The sequence below is a fragment of the Oncorhynchus mykiss genome, chromosome 23 (genome assembly GCF_057628025.1).
Source record: "Oncorhynchus mykiss isolate SJ-2025 chromosome 23, ASM5762802v1, whole genome shotgun sequence".
Taxonomy (NCBI): domain Eukaryota; kingdom Metazoa; phylum Chordata; class Actinopteri; order Salmoniformes; family Salmonidae; genus Oncorhynchus; species Oncorhynchus mykiss.
In genome coordinates, this window is record NC_143044.1 from 28,664,841 (window position 1) to 28,685,764 (window position 20,924).

Consider the following 20,924-nt stretch of genomic DNA (forward strand, 5'->3'; position numbering starts at 1 on the left):
CACACATAGGTTACTTTCTGTCCCTAAACACTAAAACTTAAACTTAAGCTTATAAAATTTAAACTTAAGCTTATAAAAATTGTATTGAAATGTTTTGATGAAACTTAAACTCAATAAAAACTAGTAAAGATGATCTGTAAAACTCTTAAAACTACTAGAAGTCAAACCTAATATAAAAACACAAAACTATAATAACCTTGCTGCCCAGTAGGTCTATGCTACATACAGCAACAGATCAAAGGAAACACAATGACATTTGTTTGGAAAAAGCAACTATATTTACAAAGACATACAATGTACATTTCCCTAAAATTGTCCCATTGTACCATTACATTTCTCACAACACCTGTATCCACAACACATGCAGGCACAGTAGAACAAAATATAACTTTATTTTCAAGCGTATTTTGCCAAAGCATTTTACCAAGAAAGCTAGTCATCAAAACAACTCCAGATGCTGCAATAATGCCAAAAACTGGGGTGGCAGGATAGCCTAGTGGTAAGAGCATTGGACTAGTAACTGAAAGGTTGCAAGTTCAAATCCCTGAGCTGACAAGTACAAATCTGTTGTTCTGCCCCTGAACAGGCAGTTAACCCACTGTTCCTAGGCTGTCATTGAAAATAAGAATTTGTTCTTAACTGACTTGCCTAGTTAAATAAAGGTAAAAAAAAAAAAAAATGAACTCATTCACCCAATTATGCAAATGTAAATCCTGGATAGGTTTGTCTAATATTGTGAAAAAATATTTTGCACTGTCTGTGATCACAGCTCTTTTAAAATTGAATGATGACATTTAATGTGTTTCATATGGAAATGAAGCTACTGTAGCTACTTAATCCTAATAAATGAATCGATCCTATCTAACACAGTTAACTTTCAGTCTCTCATCACAGCCTTTGAGTAGCTGATCTAGTTTTGGGTTTGAAAAAATAAATATCTGATAACACTTTCTATGAGGCTCATTCATTTGATGTAACAGATTATGGACTCGAGGAGCAAATACGATTTAACAAATTGTGTTCAGTGTTTTCCTCACTGCAGTGTACACACACGTACGCACACGCACGCACACACACGCACACACACACTTTTAGCTTTTCTCTTTTTGTCTTAGACTGAAAACTGGTTGAATCAATGTTGTTTCCACGTCAGAATTTTTTTATATACATATATGTATGTGTGATGATGTTGAATCAATGTGGAAAACTGATTGGATTTGAAAAAAGTCATCAACGTAATGGATTTCGTATTGTATTCACCCAACTTTTCACCTAAATCCAATGACATGGTGAAAGGTTTTGTTGATTTCACGTTAGTTGACAACTCAACCAAATGTAAATGAAGCTAGATATTGAACTGACGTCTGTGCCCAGTAGGTTCTCTCTTCTGTCAGTCCTATGATTGAGCGTAGTCTGACAGTGGCACCCCTTGTGGTCTCTGCTTGGCCGGCTCTCCACTCAGATTCCCTGCATCTGACCTCTTATTGACCTCTATTTCTCTCGCTATGTCTCACCTACCACAGGACCGGAGCCCTAGGACTGTGCCTCAGTACAACCTGGCTGGTATCTGACGATACCTGGCTGTCCCTGTCCCCTGTTCACCTGACTGTGCTGCTGACCCAGTTCTGCTGGTCTGAATTCAGCTGTGGTCCTCTGACTTGAGTTCACTGTCCGTGATACCTTGTCCCGGACCCTGCTTGTATGTTTGTGCCTCGTAGAAAGTGTTACTAATAATCAAAACATTGATATTTAATTGAAGTAATGATCAGTTTTCCATTACTCTAAATAGACCTGAAAGGATGTCAGCTATTCATGTGAACAGTTTTCAAGTTTAATGGTGCAGTACACTGTTTCCAATCTGTCAACAATTTGATTGCTTTTTTGAATGTCATCATTCAACCAGTAAGCTTGGTTCACTATGCTAACTTTCTTTTCTACTACTTATTTTTGTGAATGAAATTCCCTACTCTTTGTATAAATTTCCCCAGTTTGTTTTCATGGTGGCTAGTTGTCTGTTGGCCAGTGTGGTTGTGTTGTTCATTGTTGGAGTTACTTTTAGCAGAGTGCATGCTCTTGGTCCTCTCTGGTGCATGTATGGGTGCAGGGTCTGTTGCAGATTGTAAGGAGTGGGGTTGCTTCTTCTCAAATGAGCAGAAAGGCTCAAATCTGCTATACAAACGACTACTGCCCCCCTGATCGCTACGCCAGTTTCCTGATGCAAGGCTTGCCCTTTCATGTCTTTCATCAATGGCAGTAGGCTGCCCCTGTGTCCTAATGGATGTAGCTCTGGCTGGAGGGTTTTGCTGCAGCTCGTCAGTGCTGAAACGAGGGGCTGATGATTTACCTATATCATCTGCAAAGTGGTTCTTGTCCATCTTTAGCCTGGTAGGGGATCTGGTTGGATTTGTGGTGCCACTGTGCGATGCAACCTTCCTCTCTCTGTTTGGTCTTTGTTCTTCTTCCTCAGTCACTATGGTGTCTGAGCTACCACCCCTTTTTGGAATGACATTTTCCTTGGTTAGAGGGGAACCCTCTTTTTTCTCTGGTATGTTGAGCAACGATCTGATTTTCTTGGAGCTCTTCTTGAGGAAACGAGGTGAGCCCAGTGCTGTACTGGTGGACTTGTAAGTGGGCTCTTTGCTGTTCATGTCAAGGGCTGCTGCAGACACAGTTCTGGAGGGAGGCTCTTTCCAAATGGAAAGAGGGGGTCTCTTTATGTCCACTGTGTTTTTGACATCATATTGAGAGACAGATCTCTGATCCTCATTCAGATTTGAAGAATATCCTCCATTCTGTGCACCCACTCTTATTCCACCACTATCTGCCTGTTTCCTCACAAAGGCTCCACCATACATGTGACTGGAGGACTCTTTATTGTCTCTGTAGTCTATGTTGGACTTTGGGTCTGCCACACTGTGCCTTTTGTGCCAGTTGTCTTGGAGGAGCTCAGGGTTTTTGATTACCAGTCCCCCTTTGGTTCTGCCCAGGCTGGCATAGACAGACTGATGTGGGTCTCTTCCTGGGCCATAGCCAATGTTATTCCTAGGATCATCCAAAATCTGCAGACTTTGCTTCTTCATTATAAACTCATCCTGTCTCATTCTGTTTTCCATTGATGTTGCTGGATTCCGTTGCATTGATGAGTAATACGTTGCATTGTTTTGCCTTGCAGAGGGATCGACCTGACGTATGGAATAGTTTTTTGAGTAACTGTTTGTCTCCGGTTGCTCTGGAATAGTGGACTTGAAAACAAGGGATGACCTAACTCTGGAGGGAATGAATGAGCTAGCTTTGTTTTCCAGAACTTCATACTGGTCCAAATAATCACATGATTCCCCAATAGGAGTGTCAGTGTTATTGAGGTAAGACTCTATCCTATATGTGCGCAAGAAGGACTTAGCCGTGTGCTCCAAAGTTGGTATGTTCTGCTGCATGGAGCGGGCGTGTTTGTCATTTCCGTGGTAGGACTGCCGAATATTGTGACCTCTGTACATCTGTGCCCCCTGAGAATTGTCATCCAGAGCATTGGAAAAGTGGCTTCTTCCCGGGGCGCAGTGATAACCTTCATCTCCAGCCACATTCCAGTTGCTTGCCCCATACCTTGTGTTGTGTGGAACATGCAAGACTTCTTGTCTCTCCCCAGCATAACTGTGTCTTTTCAGGAAGTTTGCAGTCTCTGCAGACTGGAACTGATGGATGTGTTTTTGAACACTCACACCATGATTGACCATGGGTCTGTGTTGAAATGGCTCCTCCTCATAAAGTCTCTCCTCCATCTCTCTGATAGGGCTCGTCATGCCCATCTGTCTCTCACAGGCTTTCCTATACACTGTGTCCAGGGTATGTCTCAACTGGTCCTTCCTCTCAAAGGCTTGGCTGGATTGAGAAGCATACTTTGCCAGAGCATTCCTTCCATTCCTTTCTAGTAGCACACCCTCGGGAGGGGCGAGAACTGCTGGCATGGAGGAGCGAGCGAAGAGCGTTCGAAACTCCTCGTCATAGGACTCCACCAGCTGGCCTGTTATGACCTGCACCATACTCAGGTTGATTTTCTCATAGGACCACATGAAGCTGGGTGGAGTAGAAGAAACGTAGAGCAGCAATTACTTCAGTGTCAAATGTCAACTCTAACAGACATGTTCAGCTCAGTCTATGCACGAGGTCAACTAAGGTAAACAGTTTTGCATTATTAATAAATTGTCTGCTGTCAACCCTTAGCATCTCTAATTCATCTCTATGTTATGGCACATTTTTCTATCAAAGACAAGCCTTTGGCTGTCTAAAGTTTTGTATTGCTTAATCTGTTACTCTTTTTGAAAAGTCAACCCTTTCAGACACAAATCCCCAATCTTAAATGTTTTCATATCTCAAGAAAAGTTCTGTGTTCCACTTAGAAATCAAATACAGTCTCTACAGAAAGCCCTGTAAAGTAACATTGAACAGAACTTCTAAAAATCTTTAAATTGTCCAAGCTTTCATACTTATATTCCATGCATTGTTTACATCACAGGGGTAAAAAAAAAACACAAATAAGATTGGGGTCAAAAGCCAGAAAATGATCTATTTAATCCTTAACCTGTTAAAATAGTCACAATTAAAATACAAAGAAAGAACATCACAATGACTCAATAAAGTAGATTGTATTTATAGAAGAACAGTTTAATCAATATGGGGAAATCCTTATTCTGAACCACTGGCCTCCTAGTTCCATTTACCTGTATGATCCGTACACCACTGTTTGGCAGTCCACCAATAGAAACTTCTGCTCCATTGCTCCATGAAATGTAGCTCCTGAACGACAGATGTAATCCTGCCCCTTCACTGTGCGTACTCTCATGTTCTATAGACCAAGACAGTCAAAGTGGCATCTTAGCAAGACCATTCTACGGTAATACACCGCTTTATGCAAAGCCTGATTATTATCAGTATTCTCGCATGAAAGATATATTGACTCTCTGAAATAGCGAGAGAGCTTTATTGCAGCCTTGTAAAATGCTATGATAAGAAAGCATAACTCTTTTGGCTGTGTCCTAAATACCTCTGGTAATAACTACCTCAACCTGTAAACAGCCTCGCCCTGCAAGATAGAGTGAGAATTAAGTTTTCAGTGGTTTAGGTTAATTCTGAAATCCATCTACAGTATATAACACAAGACACTGCAATAACCTTCACCCTCCCCACTGCTGCACCTCACATAGTAAATTATCTATTAGATACAGAGGTACCATACGCTGGAATTCTTATTTTCACGTTGCCGAAACATCATCATCCCTCAATAACTTCAAGATAGTCACTTGTTTTCTTTGGTGAAAATAAAAAACAAGGACAAATCAATACTGTATATACGATGAGAGGAAGATCAGGCGATACTTTTGATTATCAACCTCTAAGTAGATGAATTAACATTGTAACAGAGTATGTGAACGTACCCTAAGTTTTGGGATTTGGATGTCTTGATTCTCAGCCATTGAGAGAAAGCTTTGCAGATGAAATTCATCCAGAAGCACATAAACTGGAGTTCCTCTGATGGAGGCATCAACCGCTTCTTTGAATATATCCACATCTGTAAAAATGTCCATTACAATTGCAATGACCTGTAAGGAAAGGAGGGAAAATAACAAAAAAGGTTATGGTTAACATGATGATTTATAAAACATAATTAGCATACCATTGTAACACCTTAGTGTTGATGGACCCACCTTTTGGATCTTTTGTGAATTAAAGTATGAGGGATTGTGTAGAGCTGTGGTAAAACTCCCAAGCACATGTCACATATGACACCCAAATGGAAACTGGCGGTTCAATCACCACGTCCACCCTTCCCACTGTTGCTCCCACTTACATTACCGGTCAAAAGTTTTAGAACACCTACTCATTCAAGGGTTTTCTTTATTGTTACTATTTTCTACATTGTATAATAACAGTGAAGACATGAAAACTATGAAATAACACATACGTAGTAAACAAAAAAAGTTGTCACGCCCTGACCTTAGAGATCCTTATTATTCTCTGTTTGGTTAGGTCAGGGTGTGACTCGGGTGGGAAAGTCTATGTTTTCTATTTCGTTGTTCTTTTCCGAGTGTGGTTCCCAATCAGAGGCAGCTGTTTATCATTGTCTCTGATTGGGGATCATATATAAGTTGTCATTTTCCTTTTGGGTTTTGTGGGGTCTTGTTTTCTGTTTAGTGTCTTACCTGACATATTGCTGCAGAATGCTGTGGTAGCCATGCTGGTTAAGTGTGCCTTAAATACTAAATACATAACAGACAGTGTCACCAGCAAAGCACCCCCACCCCATAACACCTCCTCCTCCTTGCTTTACAGTGGGAAATACAGATGTGGAGATCATCCATTCAACCATACCGCATATCACAAGGACATGGCGGTTGGAACCAAAAATCTCCAATTTGGACTCCAGACCAAAGGACAAATTTCCACCTGTCTACTGTCCACTGCTCGTGTTTCTAGGACCAAGCAAGTGTCTTCTTCTTATTGATGTCCTTTAGTAGTGGTTTCTTTGCAGAAATTTGACCATGAAGGCCTGATTCACACAGTCTCCTCTGAACAGTTGGATGTTGAGATGTGTCTTGAACTCCCTAAAGCATTTATTTGGGCTGCAATTTCTGAGGCTGGTAACTCTAATGAACTTATCCTCTGCAGCAGAGGTAACTCTGGCTCTTCTATTCCTGTGGCTGTCCTCACGAAAGCCAGTTTCATCAAAGCTCTTGATGGTTTTTGTGACTGCACTTGAAGAAACTTTCAAAGTTCTTAAAATGTTCCGTATTGACTGACCTTCATGTCTTAAAGTAATGATGGACTGTCATTTCATTTTTTGCTTATTTGACCTGTTCTTGCCATAATATTGACTTGGTATTTTACCAAATAGGGCTATCTTCTGTATACCCCCCTACCTTGTCAAAACACAACTAATTCGCTCAAATGCATTAGGAAGGAAAGAAATCCCACTAATTCACTTTTAAGAAGGCAAACCTGTTAATTGAAATGAATTCCAGGTGACTACCTCATGAAGCTAGTTGAGAGAATGCCATGAGTGTGCCAAAGCTGTCATCAAGGCAAAGGGTGGCTATTTGAAGAATCTCAAATATAAAATATATTTTGATTTGTTTAACACTTTTTTGGTTACTACATGATTCTATATGTGTTATGTCATAGTTTTGATATCTTCACTTTTGCTCTACAATGTAGAAAATAGTAAAAATAAAGAAAAACCCTTGAATGAGTAGGTGTTCTAAAAAGTTTGACCGGTAGTGTACCTGTATCCCCCTCTCAATAATAGTGTCAAATAAAGTGTCAAAATATTTTTGTGAGGCATTGCTGTAAGCTCAGGAACTCTATGTGATTACTGTGACTGTGATTACCATGACCCTGCATGCCCTTATAAAGTGTAAAAATGTTTATTAATTGTTGTTTTAGAGTTCAAATTATGTACAGTACCATGACATAAACCCACCAGGTAAATCCAGGTGAAAGCTTTGATCCCTTTTTTGTGTCACATGTTGTGACTAAGGGGGCAGTATTTTCATTTTTGGAAAAATAACGTTCCCGTAGTAAACAGGATATTTTGTCAGGACAAGATGCTAGAATATGCATATAATTGACAGCTTAGGATAGAAAACACTCTAAAGTTTCCAAAACTGTAAAAATATTGTCTGTGAGTATAACAGAACTGATATTGCAGGCGAAAGCCTGAGAAAAATCCAATCCGGAAGTGCCTCATGTTTTGAAAGCGAAGCGTTCCAATGCGTCCCTATTGAGCAGTGAATGGGCTATCAACCAGATTACTTTTTCTCCGTATTCCCCAAGGTGTCTACAGCATTGTGATGTAGTTTTACGCATTTATGTTGAAGAATACCCGTAAGCGGCTACATTGCGCAACTGGTCACCTGATGGCTCCCAGAGTGATTCTCGTGTAAAATACAGAGGTAGCCATTATTCCAATCGGTCCTACTGAAAAACCAATTGTCCCGGTGGATATATTATCGAATAGATATTTGAAAAACACCTTGAGGATTGATTATAAACAACGTTTGCCATGTTTCTGTCGATATTATGGAGCTAATTTTGAATATTTTTCGGCGTTTTCGTGACTGCAATTTCCGGGCGATTTCTCTGCCAAACGTGAATAACAAATGGAGCTATTTCGCCTACAAAAATAATATTTTTGAAAAAAAGGAACATTGGCTATCTAACTGGGAGTCTCATGTGTGAAAACATCCGAAGCTCATCAAAGGTAAACTATTTAATTTGATTGCTTTTCTGATTTCCGTGACCAAGTTACCTGCTGCTAGCTGGACAAAACGCTATGCTAGGCTATCGCTAAACTTACACAAATGCTTGTCTAGCTTTTGCTGTAAAGCATATTTTGAAAATCTGAGATGACAGGGTGATTAACAAAAGGCTAAGCTGTGTCTCAATATATTTCACTTGTGATTTTCATGAATAGGAATATTTTCTAGGAATATTTATGTCCGTTGCGTTATGCTAATTAGTGTCAGTCGATGATTACGCTCCCTCATGCGGGATGGGGAGTCACTAGAGGTTATTAAATTACTCAGTATATCAAAGTAAATGTTCATCAGAAAAAAAACACAGAACATTACAATATATGTGTCCGAGTCCTATCATTATTAGACCTGGTTGAACATTTTTCATAATATACACAATATGTCGCATTGTGCTTCCTTTAAAAATATATATATACATATATATATATTGTATAGTGTCTCAAGGGGTGACTTAGTGTGTGATCACAAGCTATGGCCACTCTGTGTTTACCATATTCCCTGTGACAGGTTTGACTTGGTTTGACATATGGATGGGAGTATTAACTATGTACAGTACACACCCACCTCATCTGGCTAATACTTGGAATACTTGTAACTAGTACAGCTTAGACAATGTAGTCTAAATCACTTGAGAAACCACAGTAAAACTATAGCTCATGCCTGCACATGTACATATCCATTTTGCTGACCTCATTTCTCAATAAAATCAGACTGATCTGTAGACTTTCTAAATTCTAGGACAGCGAGCTAACCACACCAGCACTACCTGCAATCACGGTACCAGTATTGCTAGCACTCTTCTCTCATCTGGTTCAAACCTGCGTTTACTCGTTCATGTTAACTAGACCAACTGGTTAGCCTCACAGCTCTACGGTCGTGGGAGAATATTTACCCGAAAATATAGCCCTGTTCTGCTTAATGGCCACTGATTCTCCATCCCAAAACAAGCCTAGAAAAGCACTCAAACCCCCATGTTCTTCTGCCTGATCCTCCATGATTGCAGGGAAGGATTTTCACCTTCAATGCATACATTGCCTGGGAAGGTAACATGCTCAGGAAGAACTCGAGAACCACAACTCCTGTCAGCATTGTAAATGACTCTAGAGTGGGTTTGAGAAGGAGGTTAAAATGCTTTACTGTCTCTAACCCCTCCCCTTTCAGCCACCGGCCGAGGAGGGGTTTGAGTGCTTTTCTAGGCTCGTTTTGGGATGGAGAAGCAGTGGCCATTATGCAGAACAGGGCTATGCTAAGATTCCTGTTATAAAAACAAAGTTTAAGCTCTTCGGCTTTAGTAGGCGTAAGCTAGCTAGTAGAAGCCTTGCGGTTAATACTATCTAGGGTGTGCAACGTGGGCACACTACAGCCGCGAGGTTAGTGTTGCGTTAGCTAGCTAACAGCTACCTTTGCTAAGGTGCGCTGTAGCTAGCACAGTGCTGGCCGGAGGGAACCGCGTGTGGGCAGTTAGACTTCAGCTAGCGTCCCACATATCCCAGAGAGGTTAACCCCGCTGTCAACACCAAGCGGCAGAAGTGTGACATGCTACACCAAGCGGCAGATTTGTGACATGCGTAAGAAAGAAAGCAAATACCTCTAAACTCTTGCCTGCCGCACAAACCCAGGCCCTGTGGCAGCCCGTTGGTCACTGCAACTCACCCCAGCCTCACAGCATGGCAGGGGTACCAAGTTGGCCCAAGACCCCTGGCAACACAGCAGACTGACAATACCCAGGCTAAGCTCTTAAACCAGGGCAACCTGGAGTTAAACAGTCCTTTGCTGTGGCCACAGCAAAGTTCCACTCTCTTAACCACCCTAAGAGGGGCAGGATGGGCCAGCCAACCTAGGGCACAGCCCTAAACAGCAGAGGAGGATAGTTTGCAAAGCCTACGGCTTCCTTGCCCTACCCGTCTCTCTCGGGTTTAACATAAGCCGCCCGTCCCCATCTCTGTCTCGCCCGACAGTGGTGAGGAACATCTGCATTGGGGGAAAAACAACATTCCCTTTGTAACAGCACACTTGCATGACATTGCTCACATGGGATGATGGAGGATGTGCATTCTTACCCCCAAGTGTTCTTACCCCCCTTGGACCCTCAGCACCTTCTCAGGTTCTATCCAGGGATGGAAGTCAGCATGTCCACTCTCCCTCGGGTCTCTTCAGACATACAATGCTAGATGACAGACTGCCATTTGCCATTTTACTATGGCCAACCATTTCCCTCGCCTTATGGCATTTTCACCTCTAACCGTCTAGTGCACGAGCAACACAGTAACGCACCTTCTCTTTACTACCAGGTGCCATTACTCTAAATGAGCGAGGCAGGGAAGAGACCTAACACAGGCCCTGGTTAGCAGAGATCCCTCTCCTGCTTTATAACCAGTCCTGATAGCCATTGTTACGCAGAGATCTGCAGACCCAAACATACGTAAAGACTTGCCACCCTCACCCAGTAGCCATGGTACTCTGGGGATGACCAGTGGGAGGATAAATCTGAATGCGACAAGCCGGCAACTCAAAATCTTTCAAGATCTAGAGTTCCAGTGCCCCTCCTATACGTCCACTTTTTGGAAAAAGAGACAATGCGTTTTTTAGAGAAATGGTGTAACGTACACAGATCATTCATAACCCTTTCTAACCCTAACCCTCTGTTTGCAAGGTCTCTATGCTTCATTGCAGGACCTTTTTGGACAGCGTGAATATCTCTAAAGGAACAGTTAACTGTTATCTCACCTGTCACACAGGCCTCGACAGTTGCACAGTAGGGTAACAGCCTCTGTTATGTCGTTTTTATGGTGTGTGTCGCTAACACAAAACCAGTCTCCAAGCTTTTAGCTCCATCACTGGGACCCTTCTATTGGGCTTGAGGCCTCTGGAGGCGCTGGAAAGCGGGGAGATGTAATACTTCTCTTTCTAACCCACTTTACTGTCTGCCCTATGCCTGCAAAGCAAGTGAGTGGGCTGCACTCACTGTCAACCCACCGTTCATGCCTTCAGTTTGCCCAGGGTCCTCCTGGGTACCTCTCACCCAGTTTACAGAAGTAGAGCTTCTCCACCGTTTGTGTCCAGAATGTGCCTGGTGCATTTGATTGGATTAAAGCGACAGTATTGCTCTAGAGTGACAATGACTTCTGTGTTTTTTGGGCACCTCCAACAGCTATCTTGAGATAGTGGAGGCTATTCCATTGGAAAATATAGTAGCAAGGGTAACAGCCCAGAATGGGTTGTTCCACCAGAGGTATGGCTACCTCTTAGGCACTAAAACATCTCCTTATGGGAGATTTGTGCTATGGCATGTTGGGCCAGCCCTCATAAGTTTCTGAAGTCTTTACCGACTGGATGTCATTGCATCTTCCTGGGGCATTCTCCCTCAGTGTCGAAGCCTCTGAGGGGTGATGCTATTGGAACTACCCTGGAGAGCATGTCTGCATTACGGGTGTTGGCCAATTGCCTTAAGTGACACGTTGAAAGGAAACGTAACCCCGGTTCTATGATAATATGAATAATATTTGTCACCACCTTTCCCTGCTTGCAAGAGCGCAAGGAAGAGAGACATGGTCGAGAATGTTGGTGGGCTTGTTAACAACCCTTAAGCATTTCCCATAAGTGACACATCCCACTCGCATTTTCATCAAATTGGGGTTACGCAAGTAACCTAAAGTTTCCTTTGCAGGGCACCTATACTTTTACTCATGAAGGTAAGTTGCAAAACCTGATTTTATAGACCTGCCCTGACCTCCTCAGACACTACTGACTAGTGAAAAGGAAACGTGTATAATTTTTCTCTGGGAGGAAAGGGAGTTGTGCTGTAAATAAAATGGGGCCAGGAATCTGGTTATTGAATTTGTCACTTTGTCTTGTAATAGTTTACATTTGTGATTCTTGAGCTATCACATTCACACACAAAGAGACATTTCCAGTTGGGGAGCAGGCAATATTAGCTAAACATGAGGCTTTCTACTATTAGTCCACAAAGATACTATCAGCAGCTTTCAAAAATACAATATTGTGATTTGCACTCCATAAACAAGCATTAGCATTACCATTGTTGTGGACACAATGCATTGCAGGATTACAGTACCTGTCTGGCACCCTGAATCTGTTTACGGATCACCTCTTTGATGGTGGGGCTGTTTAGTCTGGGTGGATGGAAAAGCAGATCAATATTGGTTTGGAGTTTATCATGCATGACCATCGGCCATCCTAACTCCAGGTCGGGTGTTACTATGTCTGAGTGCACAGGCCAGTACGTCCCAGTTGAGGACTTGCTGGCCGGAGTGTCCAGTGCTGGTCCGTTGATTTCTTCTGTGTGGCTGCTAGGCAATGGCTGTGAGGCATTTGTAGTGATGAAGTGGAGTTCATCTTCTGAGAGAAAGCTCCCTATCCGCTCGGCCTTGAGGAACTCCTGGTAGCTCTCTCTGCCACCATTCACCAGGGAATCGATAGCAAGGCGATAAGCCTCCTTATAGTGGGGATGAATGTAATCCTCAGACTGCAACTCTCCTTTCAAGGAGGACAGCAGGGAGAGTTGTTCGGATTCCATCATCACAATGGCTAAGCGAGCCCTGTTACAGATGGTGGACGCTGGAAGTCAAATGGACAAGAAGCAACGTGTTAGAAAAACAATGCGATAGTGAGTGTTTTCATTGAAATAAAATATGTGTTTTCACTGAAAATCCCTGTTTAAGTATTTTCCCGGTTCATGTTTGTCTAACTTCTAGGAAGATTATATCCCACTTAACCCCAAGATTTCCCTGAGTTTTCACCATCATTGTAAAGCTGTGGGTGTTTTGTTGTTTTGGGGAATTCATTTCTGAGTAGTTCTTTAAAATATTTGTACTTATTGCATGTGATTAGGGGTTAATCCTGTTATGTGAACCAAACTTTTGTTTTAATATGGTAAAAAAAAATATTTTTAAATTATGTTTTCAAACCAAACATTGAACATCTAATACTCAAATCATACTGTAAAATCAGGTGAGTTGGTTTTAATATTTTTGGCAATTTTCAGGTGTTTTGTGGGCACAACACATCAACCCTGTTGTCCATAGATAGATAGGCTAATCATGTTTTACCAAGTTAAGCATGCATTCAATTGCCCCTCCGTGTTGCACACAACATGCCTCCATTCCCCCATCACCAGGGGAGTTGTGACTGATTTAAGAGGAAATTGTCAACGCAGTTTCTGTCAACACAGTTTCTGTCAACCATATACCTTTATTAGTCCATTTATAGTATCTTCATTTAACCTATTGAGATGGGAAAACATGTTTTTTATGAAGTTGAACATTTATGACAGAATGTTTAAAATAGGTGAAATAAATTACGTTTTCAAATATTTATTTTTTACATAGTTTAACTAACCAAAAGGCACTCAATTTGTGGAATGACATGTGTAGTGTTATGTTGTAATAGTTTCCCTTAGTTATTGATTAACCAAAAACAAACTATGTAATTAGCTCATTTCAATACATAGACATTCTAGCTGTCAGAATGTACACATGAGAAATAGGTGTTCATGTTGTCAGAAGCACACTGTGTTCTAAACTACTAACTGCAGCTGGCCCAGCTTGTACAGACTTGCTGATTAATATGTCTCGTGTCTAAGCCGTTGAGTTGCGACTCCACTTTGTCTCTATGCTGATGTATTTATTACCTGTTTGATTGACGTACGGAGCGAATAACTACACCTTGTATTTGGCCATATTCCCAGTCACCTTGCCATGGTTAAATGCGATGGTTTGCGCTTTCAGTTTTGTGCAAATGCTGCCATCTATCCACGGTTTCTGTTTAGGGTAGGTTTTAATAGTCACAGTGGGTACAACATCTCCTATTCACTTCCTGATAAACTCAGTCACCGTATCAGTATATTCATCTATGTTGTTCTCGGAGGCTACCCAGAACATATCACAGTCCACGTGATCAAAACAATCTTGAAGCATGGATTATGATTGATCAGACCAGCGTTGAATAGTCCTTAGCATGGGAACTTCCTGTTTGAGTTTCTGCCTACAGGAAGGTAAGAGCAAAATCGAGTCGTGATCAGATTTACCGAAGAGAGAGCCTTGTAGGCATCCCGGAAGTTGGAGTAGCATTGTTCGAGTGTTCTAGCAGCACAAGTACTACAGTCAATATGTTGATAAAACTTTGGTATCGTTTTCCACAAATTTGCTTTGATAAAATCCCCAGCTACAATAAATGAGGCCTCAGGATATGTGGTTTCCAGTTTGCATAAAGTCCAGTGAAGTTCCTTGAGGGCCATCATGGTATCGGCTTGAGGGGGAATATACACGGCTGTGACTATAATCGTAGAGAATTCTCTTGGGAGGTAATACGGTCGGCATTTGATTGTGAAGTATTCTACGTCGGATGAACAAAAGGTCTTGAGTTTCTTTATGTTATCACAATCACACCATGAGAAGTTAATCATGAAACATACATCCCTCCCTTCTTCTTCCCAGAGGGATATTTATTCCTGTCTGCGCGATGAACTGAGGACCCAACTGGCTGAATGGACTCAGACAGTGTATGCTGAGAGAGCCATGTTTCCGTGAAACAAAGTATGTTACAATCCCTGATGTCTCTCTGGAAGGAAATCCTTGCCCTGAGGTCGTCAGGGACTGAACATTAGCGAGTAATATACTCGGAAGCAGTTGGTGGTGTGCGCGCCTCCTGAGTTGGACTAAAAGTCTGTTCCAAGTGTCTCTTTTCTCTTTTCTGCTGGCAGAGTTTTGGAACAGCCTCTGCGATTAGTTAAATTGACCTGGGGGATACAAACAAAGTATCCGGTTTGGGAAAGTCTTAATCAAATCAAAATCAAATCAAATTGTATTAGTCATATGCGCCGAATACAACAGGTGTGGACCTTACAGTGAAATGCTTACTTACGAGCCCCTAACCAACAGTGCAGTAAAAAAAAATTGATAAAAATAAGAGATGAAAGTAACAAGTAATTAAAGAGCAGCATAAAAAAAAAAATATATATATATATATATAGGGGGGTGCTGGTACAGAGTCAATGTGTGGGGGCACCGGTTAGTTGAGGTAGTATGTACAGTTGAACTCGGAAGTTTACATACACCTTAGCCAAAAACATTCAAACTCAGTTTTTCACAATTCCTGACATTTAATCCTAGTAAAAATGCCCTGTCTTTTAGGTCAGTTAGGATCACCACTTTATTTTAAGAATGTGAAATGTCAGATTAATAGTAGAGAGAGGATTTATTTCAGCTTTATTTCTTTCATCACATTCCCAGTGGGTCAGAAGTTTACATACACTATTAGTATTTGGTAGCATTGCCTTTAAATTGTTGAACTTGGGTCAAAGGTTTCGGGTAGCCTACAACAACCTTCCCACAATAAGTTGGGTGAATTTTGGCCCATTCCTCCTGACAGAGCTGGTGTAACTGATTCAGGTTGGTAGGCTTCCTTGCTCACAAACGCTTTATCAGTTCTGCCAAAACATTTTCCATAGGATTGAGGTCAGGGCTTTGTGATGGCCACTCCAATACCTTGACTTTGTTGTCCTTGAGCCATTTTGCCACAACTTCAGAAGTATGCTTGGGGTCATTGTCCATTTGGAAGACCCATTTTACAACCAAGCTTTAACATCTGGACTGATGTCTTGAGATGTTGCTTCAATATATCCACGTAATTTTCCCTTCTCATGATGCCATCTATTTTGTGAAGTGCACCAGCCCCTCCTGCAGCAAAGCACCCCCACAACACCCATGCTTCACGGTTGGGATGGTGTTCTTCGGTTTGTAAGTCAGTCCCTTTTTCCTCCAAACACAACGATGGTCATTATGGCCAAACAGTTCTATTTTTGTTTCATCAGACCAGAGGACATTTCTCCAAAAAGTATGATTTTGGTCCCCATGTGCAGTTGCAAACTGTAGTCTGTTTTTTTATGTCGGTTTTGGAGCAGTGGCTTCTTCCTTGCTGAGCGGCCTTTCAGGTTATGTCGATATAGGACTCGTTTTACTGTGGATATAGATACTGTTGTACCTGTTTCCTCCAGCATCTTCACATGGTCCTTTGCTGTTGTTCTGGGATTGATATGCACTTTTCGCACCACAGTACGTTCATCTCTAGGAGACAGAATGCGTCTCCTTCCTGAGCAGTATGACAACTGCGTCGTCCCATGGTGTTTATACTTTCGTACCTACAGGCGTTTGGAAATTGGTCCCAAGGATGAACCAGACACGTGGAGGTCTACAATTCCTTTGCTGAGATCTTTGCGGATTTCTTTTGATTTTCCCATGATGTCAAGCAAAGAGGCACTGAGTTTGAATGTAGGCTTTGAAATACATCCACAGGTACACCTCCAATTGACTTAAATTATATACATTAGCCTATCAGAAGCTTCTAAAGCCATAACATAATTTTCTGGAATTTTCCAAGATGTTTAAAGGCACAGTCAACTTAGTGTATGTAAACTTCTGACCCACTGGAATTGTGATACAGTGAATTATAAGTGAAATAATCTGTCTGTGAACAATAGTTGTAAAAATGACTTGTGTTATGCACAAAGTAGATGTCCTAACCGACTTGCCAAAACTATAGTTTTCTAATAAGAAATATGTGGAGTGGTTGAAAAACGAGTTTTAATGACTCCAACCTAATTGGATGTCAACTTCCGACTTCAGTTGTACATGTAGTTAGAGTTATTAAAGTGACTATGCATAGATGACAACAGAAAGTGTCAGTGGTGCGGCTAGGGGGGGGGAATGCAAATAGTCTGGGTAGCCATTTGACTAGATGTTCAGGAGACTTATGACTTGGTGTTAGAAGCTGTTTAGAAGCGTCTTGGACCTAGACTTGGCCCTCCGGTACTGCTTGTCGTGGCTGAAGTCTTTGACAGTTTTTAGGGCCTTCCTCTGACACCGCTTGGTATAGAGGTCCTAGATGGCACGAAGCTTGGCCTCCGTGAAGTACTGGGCCATTCGCACTACCCTCTGTAGTGCCTTGCAGTCGGAGGCTGAGCAGTTGCCATACCAGGCAGTGATGCAACCAGTCAGGATGCTCTCCATGGTGCAACTTTAGAACCTTTTGAGGACCTGAGGACCCATGCCAAATCTTTTCAATCTCCTGAGGGGGAATAGGTTTTGTCATGCCCGCTTCACGACTGTCTTGGTGCGCTTGGACCTTGTTAGTTTGTTGGTGATGTGGACACCAAGGAACTTAAAGCTCTCAACCAGCTCCACTGCAGCCCCGTCGATGAGAATGGGGGCGTGCTCAGTCCTCCTTTTTCCTGTTGTCCACAATCATCTCCTTTGTCTTGATCATGTTGAGGGAGAGGTTGTTGCCCTGGCACCACATGGTCAGGTCTCTGACCTCCTCCCTATAGGCCATCTCTTTGTTGTCGGCGATCAGGCCTACCACTGTGTGTCATCTGCAAATTTAATGATGGTGTTGGAGTCGTGCCTGGCTGTGGAGTCATGAGTGAACAGGGAGTACAGGAGGGGGCTGAGCACGCACCCCTGAGGGGCCCCTGTGTTGAGGATCAGCGTGGCGGATGGGTTGTTACCTACCCTTACCGCCTGGGGGCGGCCCGCCAGGATGTCCAGGATCCAGTTGCAGAGGGAGGTGTTTAGTCCCAGGGTCCTTAGCTTATTGATGAGCTTTGAGGGCACTATTGTGTTGAACGCTGAGCTATAGTCATTGAACAGCATTCTCACATAGGTGTTCCTTTTGTCCAGGTGTGAAAGGAAGTGTGGTGTGCAATAGAGATTAGAGATAGATTAGAGATAGAGATATCATCTGTGGATCTGTTGGGGCGGTATGCGAATTGGAGTGGGTATGGGGTTTCTGGGATGATGCTGTTGATGTGCCTCATGACACTCACCTGGACTCCGTCACCTCCTTGATTATCTTCCTTATATCTGTCAATCCCCTTGCTTCTTTCCTCAGATGTTATTGACTCTGTTTCATATCGGTGTGTTTGGGTTTCTTGTTTCTTGTTTTGTTTATTTATTAAAACACTCACTCCCTGTACTTGCTTCCCGACTCTCAGAGCACTCGTTACAACGAAGCATGTGACAAACAAAATTGTTTTCTATTCCTAGTTTTAGTAAAGTTAGTCAAGTTTTCCCTATTGGGCTTTTAAACCAATGTTGTGGAATCTGCCTTTCACTGCTATTGTGTGATGATGCAATGTGTCCAGTTGATTGTATATTATATTTCCTCAACATGACTTTTTATGATAAAATATTTCAATGAATAGAGATTATGCACATTATTGTGCTTCTTAGCCTATATGCCTATCATTATTTCGTCATAGTCCACTGAATTATTTGAAAGCATATTCTACATTCCATGTCACAACAGTCTAATGTTAAACTCTATAGCAGTTACTTACATTGAAAGTATGAGTTATAGAAAATGTATCTTGTAGTTTCCCAATAAATCCCAGTCCGGCATCTTTCAATGTATTCTGCTGACTGTTAAGCCGTATTGGAGGAAAAGCTTATATCTGCCAACTGAAAGTAACAAAGACAAGGAGGTGTCTCAACATGAGAAGCACTCTGTGGATGGAGGGTGTGGATTCCAGTTCACATGCAAATAGCTCAGGCTTTAAACTTGCTCACAGCACAGGGGCTGCCATAAACCTGTTTCAGATAGGTAGCCACACCCACCTCTTCTTCTTTGAGAGTTCAAAGTTCAATTGTGTGATGTAGACAATGGAGGTTTTGATAGTCTTTTCTATCAAATTTAAAGGAGCCTTTACATGTTTTATAATATGCCAATATGTACGTAAGCGTTAACAGTGCATGCTAACTAATTTGATTACATTTATGCTGAGTGTACAAACATTAGGAACACCTTCCAAATATTGAGTTGCACCTCCTTTTGCCCTCAGAAGAGCCACATTTCGTCGGGGCATGGACTCTACAAGGTGTCGAAAGCCTTCCACAGGGATGATGGCCCATGTTGACTACAATGCTTCTCACAGTTGTTTCAAATTGGCTGGGTGTCCTTTGGGTGGTGGACCATTCTTGACACACATGGTCAGTGCTTCATTTTAACCGGATTCTGCCAGAACAGGATCTGGCACCTCAAGTTAAGGGCTGTTTGGTTTCGGAACCCATTTGCCAGGATCCAGTACCTCTCATGGCATCACTGTTTGCAATGTAAAAATTATTAGAAAAGCAACCAGAGTTAATTCAAGTTGACTCCTCTGTAATTCTCCTGCCCCCTAAAAAATGCAATGTAAAAATGTGCCTGATATTCTAAGAATTGATTTCTGCTGTGCCGGCCGGGTTTAGCTTATATGTTTTTACGCAACATTGTAGTCTGGCCATTGCTCTGGTGAGAGAGAGAAGCCTATCTGTAGGTCTATCTCTCACAGAACTAGAATGAGATTATCTTTATATGATCTCTCTTCCTCTGATAGACATGAGTCTGCAACCTTCAGCTCTCCAGGGTTGCACTTTATAATTGATTTCCTTATAGAATCATAGCCGCGGGAAGGGTGCTGGAGATGCCGCAGCATCCCTGATAAATTGAAATACATTTGCCAAAGTTATAGAATTACTGCTGTCTGTTCAGAAAGAAATTAACTAATTCAAAATACTAGGCTACACCAATAGTAGGCTTATAACTTAGCCACAGAGGATCAATAGCTGTGGATTGTGTGTAGCCCTATCAGAAGGCATATCGACAGGATTGCGCTGCAAATCTGTCAGTGAACAGCATGCAGCAAAAACAGGCCTTTCACAATATTTCAATTACAATCGCATGAAAACACAGGTTGGAAAGCAAACGGATCCTGCTAAAAAGAGAAGACTAATCTAGCTGTCTGTACGCTACCACGGTATCAATTCCCAAATAGGCCTATTGAGCTAACAGCATTGTTTTACAAAGTAAAACAAGAGCGATAAGCGTTTGGCACAAACACATCGGCCATCACCTGTGAGTGGGCTGCTATGCATCATTGGTTGAGTCAGTGAGACTGGAAAGCTTTTTTAGGACTATAATTTCCTCCTCATATTGTACAATATGTGTCCACACACATAGGCCTAGGCTGTTGATGGATTCAAGACAAAGTCGTTTTTATGACTCTCAGATCCTCAGTTTGTCAGTGTCAAAGTAGTATGTCGTATGGATCATTTGTGAGCTATTAAAAAATATTCTGCTAATGTCACAGTCGTAAAGTGCAGAACAGGCAACGAATAAGAACCCACAAAATACCCAAGGAATATGGCTACCTAAATATGGTCCCCAATCAGAGACAACGATAAACAGCTGCCTCTGATTGAGAACCAATCTAGGCAACCATAGACATATAAACCCCTAGACATACAAAACCCCTAGACAATACAAAAACAAAACAAACCACCCTCGTCACACCCTGACCTAACCAAAATAATAAAAGGTGCAGACTCCCGGCCGCAAACCTATATGGGAGGGTCTGGGTGGGCATCTTCTTTACACTGATCCCCCCGCCCTTGTAGCACTGACCTGTGGATCATCGCCGGAGGCTCTGGACTGCGGATACTCGCCGTAAGCCCGGGCTGGGGACCCTCGCTGCGTGGATCATCGCTGGAGGTTCTGGACTGGGGACTGTCGCTGGCGAACCGGACTGGGGGCCGTCACTGGAGACACCGGACTGGGACCGTCGCT

At 42.2% G+C, this 20,924-nt stretch overlaps 1 protein-coding gene across 1 annotated transcript; it reads right to left on the minus strand.

The window, feature by feature from the left end:
* Positions 1 to 255: 255 nt before the first annotated feature.
* Positions 256 to 18,865, minus strand: LOC110502698 (scaffolding CK1 anchoring protein B). The gene is made up of 5 exons (XM_021580937.3): positions 18,661 to 18,865; positions 12,382 to 12,884; positions 5,430 to 5,594; positions 4,716 to 4,840; positions 256 to 4,071 (listed from the first exon to the last, which is right to left on the minus strand). The coding sequence occupies exons 2-5, from the start codon at positions 12,844 to 12,846 to the stop codon at positions 1,938 to 1,940; spliced, it is 2,889 nt and encodes a 962-aa protein (XP_021436612.3). The 5' UTR covers positions 12,847 to 12,884; positions 18,661 to 18,865; the 3' UTR covers positions 256 to 1,937.
* Positions 18,866 to 20,924: the final 2,059 nt, after the last annotated feature.

Excerpts from the sequence above, each read along its gene's own strand:
- LOC110502698 (XM_021580937.3), bottom strand. The coding sequence starts at position 12,846 with ATGATGGAATCCGAACAACTCTCCCTGCTGTCCTCCTTGAAAGGAGAG. Across the intron at positions 5,595-12,381 it reads AGATTCAGGGTGCCAGACAG|GTCATTGCAATTGTAATGGA; the intron begins GTACTGTAATCC and ends CTTTCCTTACAG. Across the intron at positions 4,072-4,715 it reads GTGGTGTACGGATCATACAG|CTTCATGTGGTCCTATGAGA; the intron begins GTAAATGGAACT and ends TACTCCACCCAG.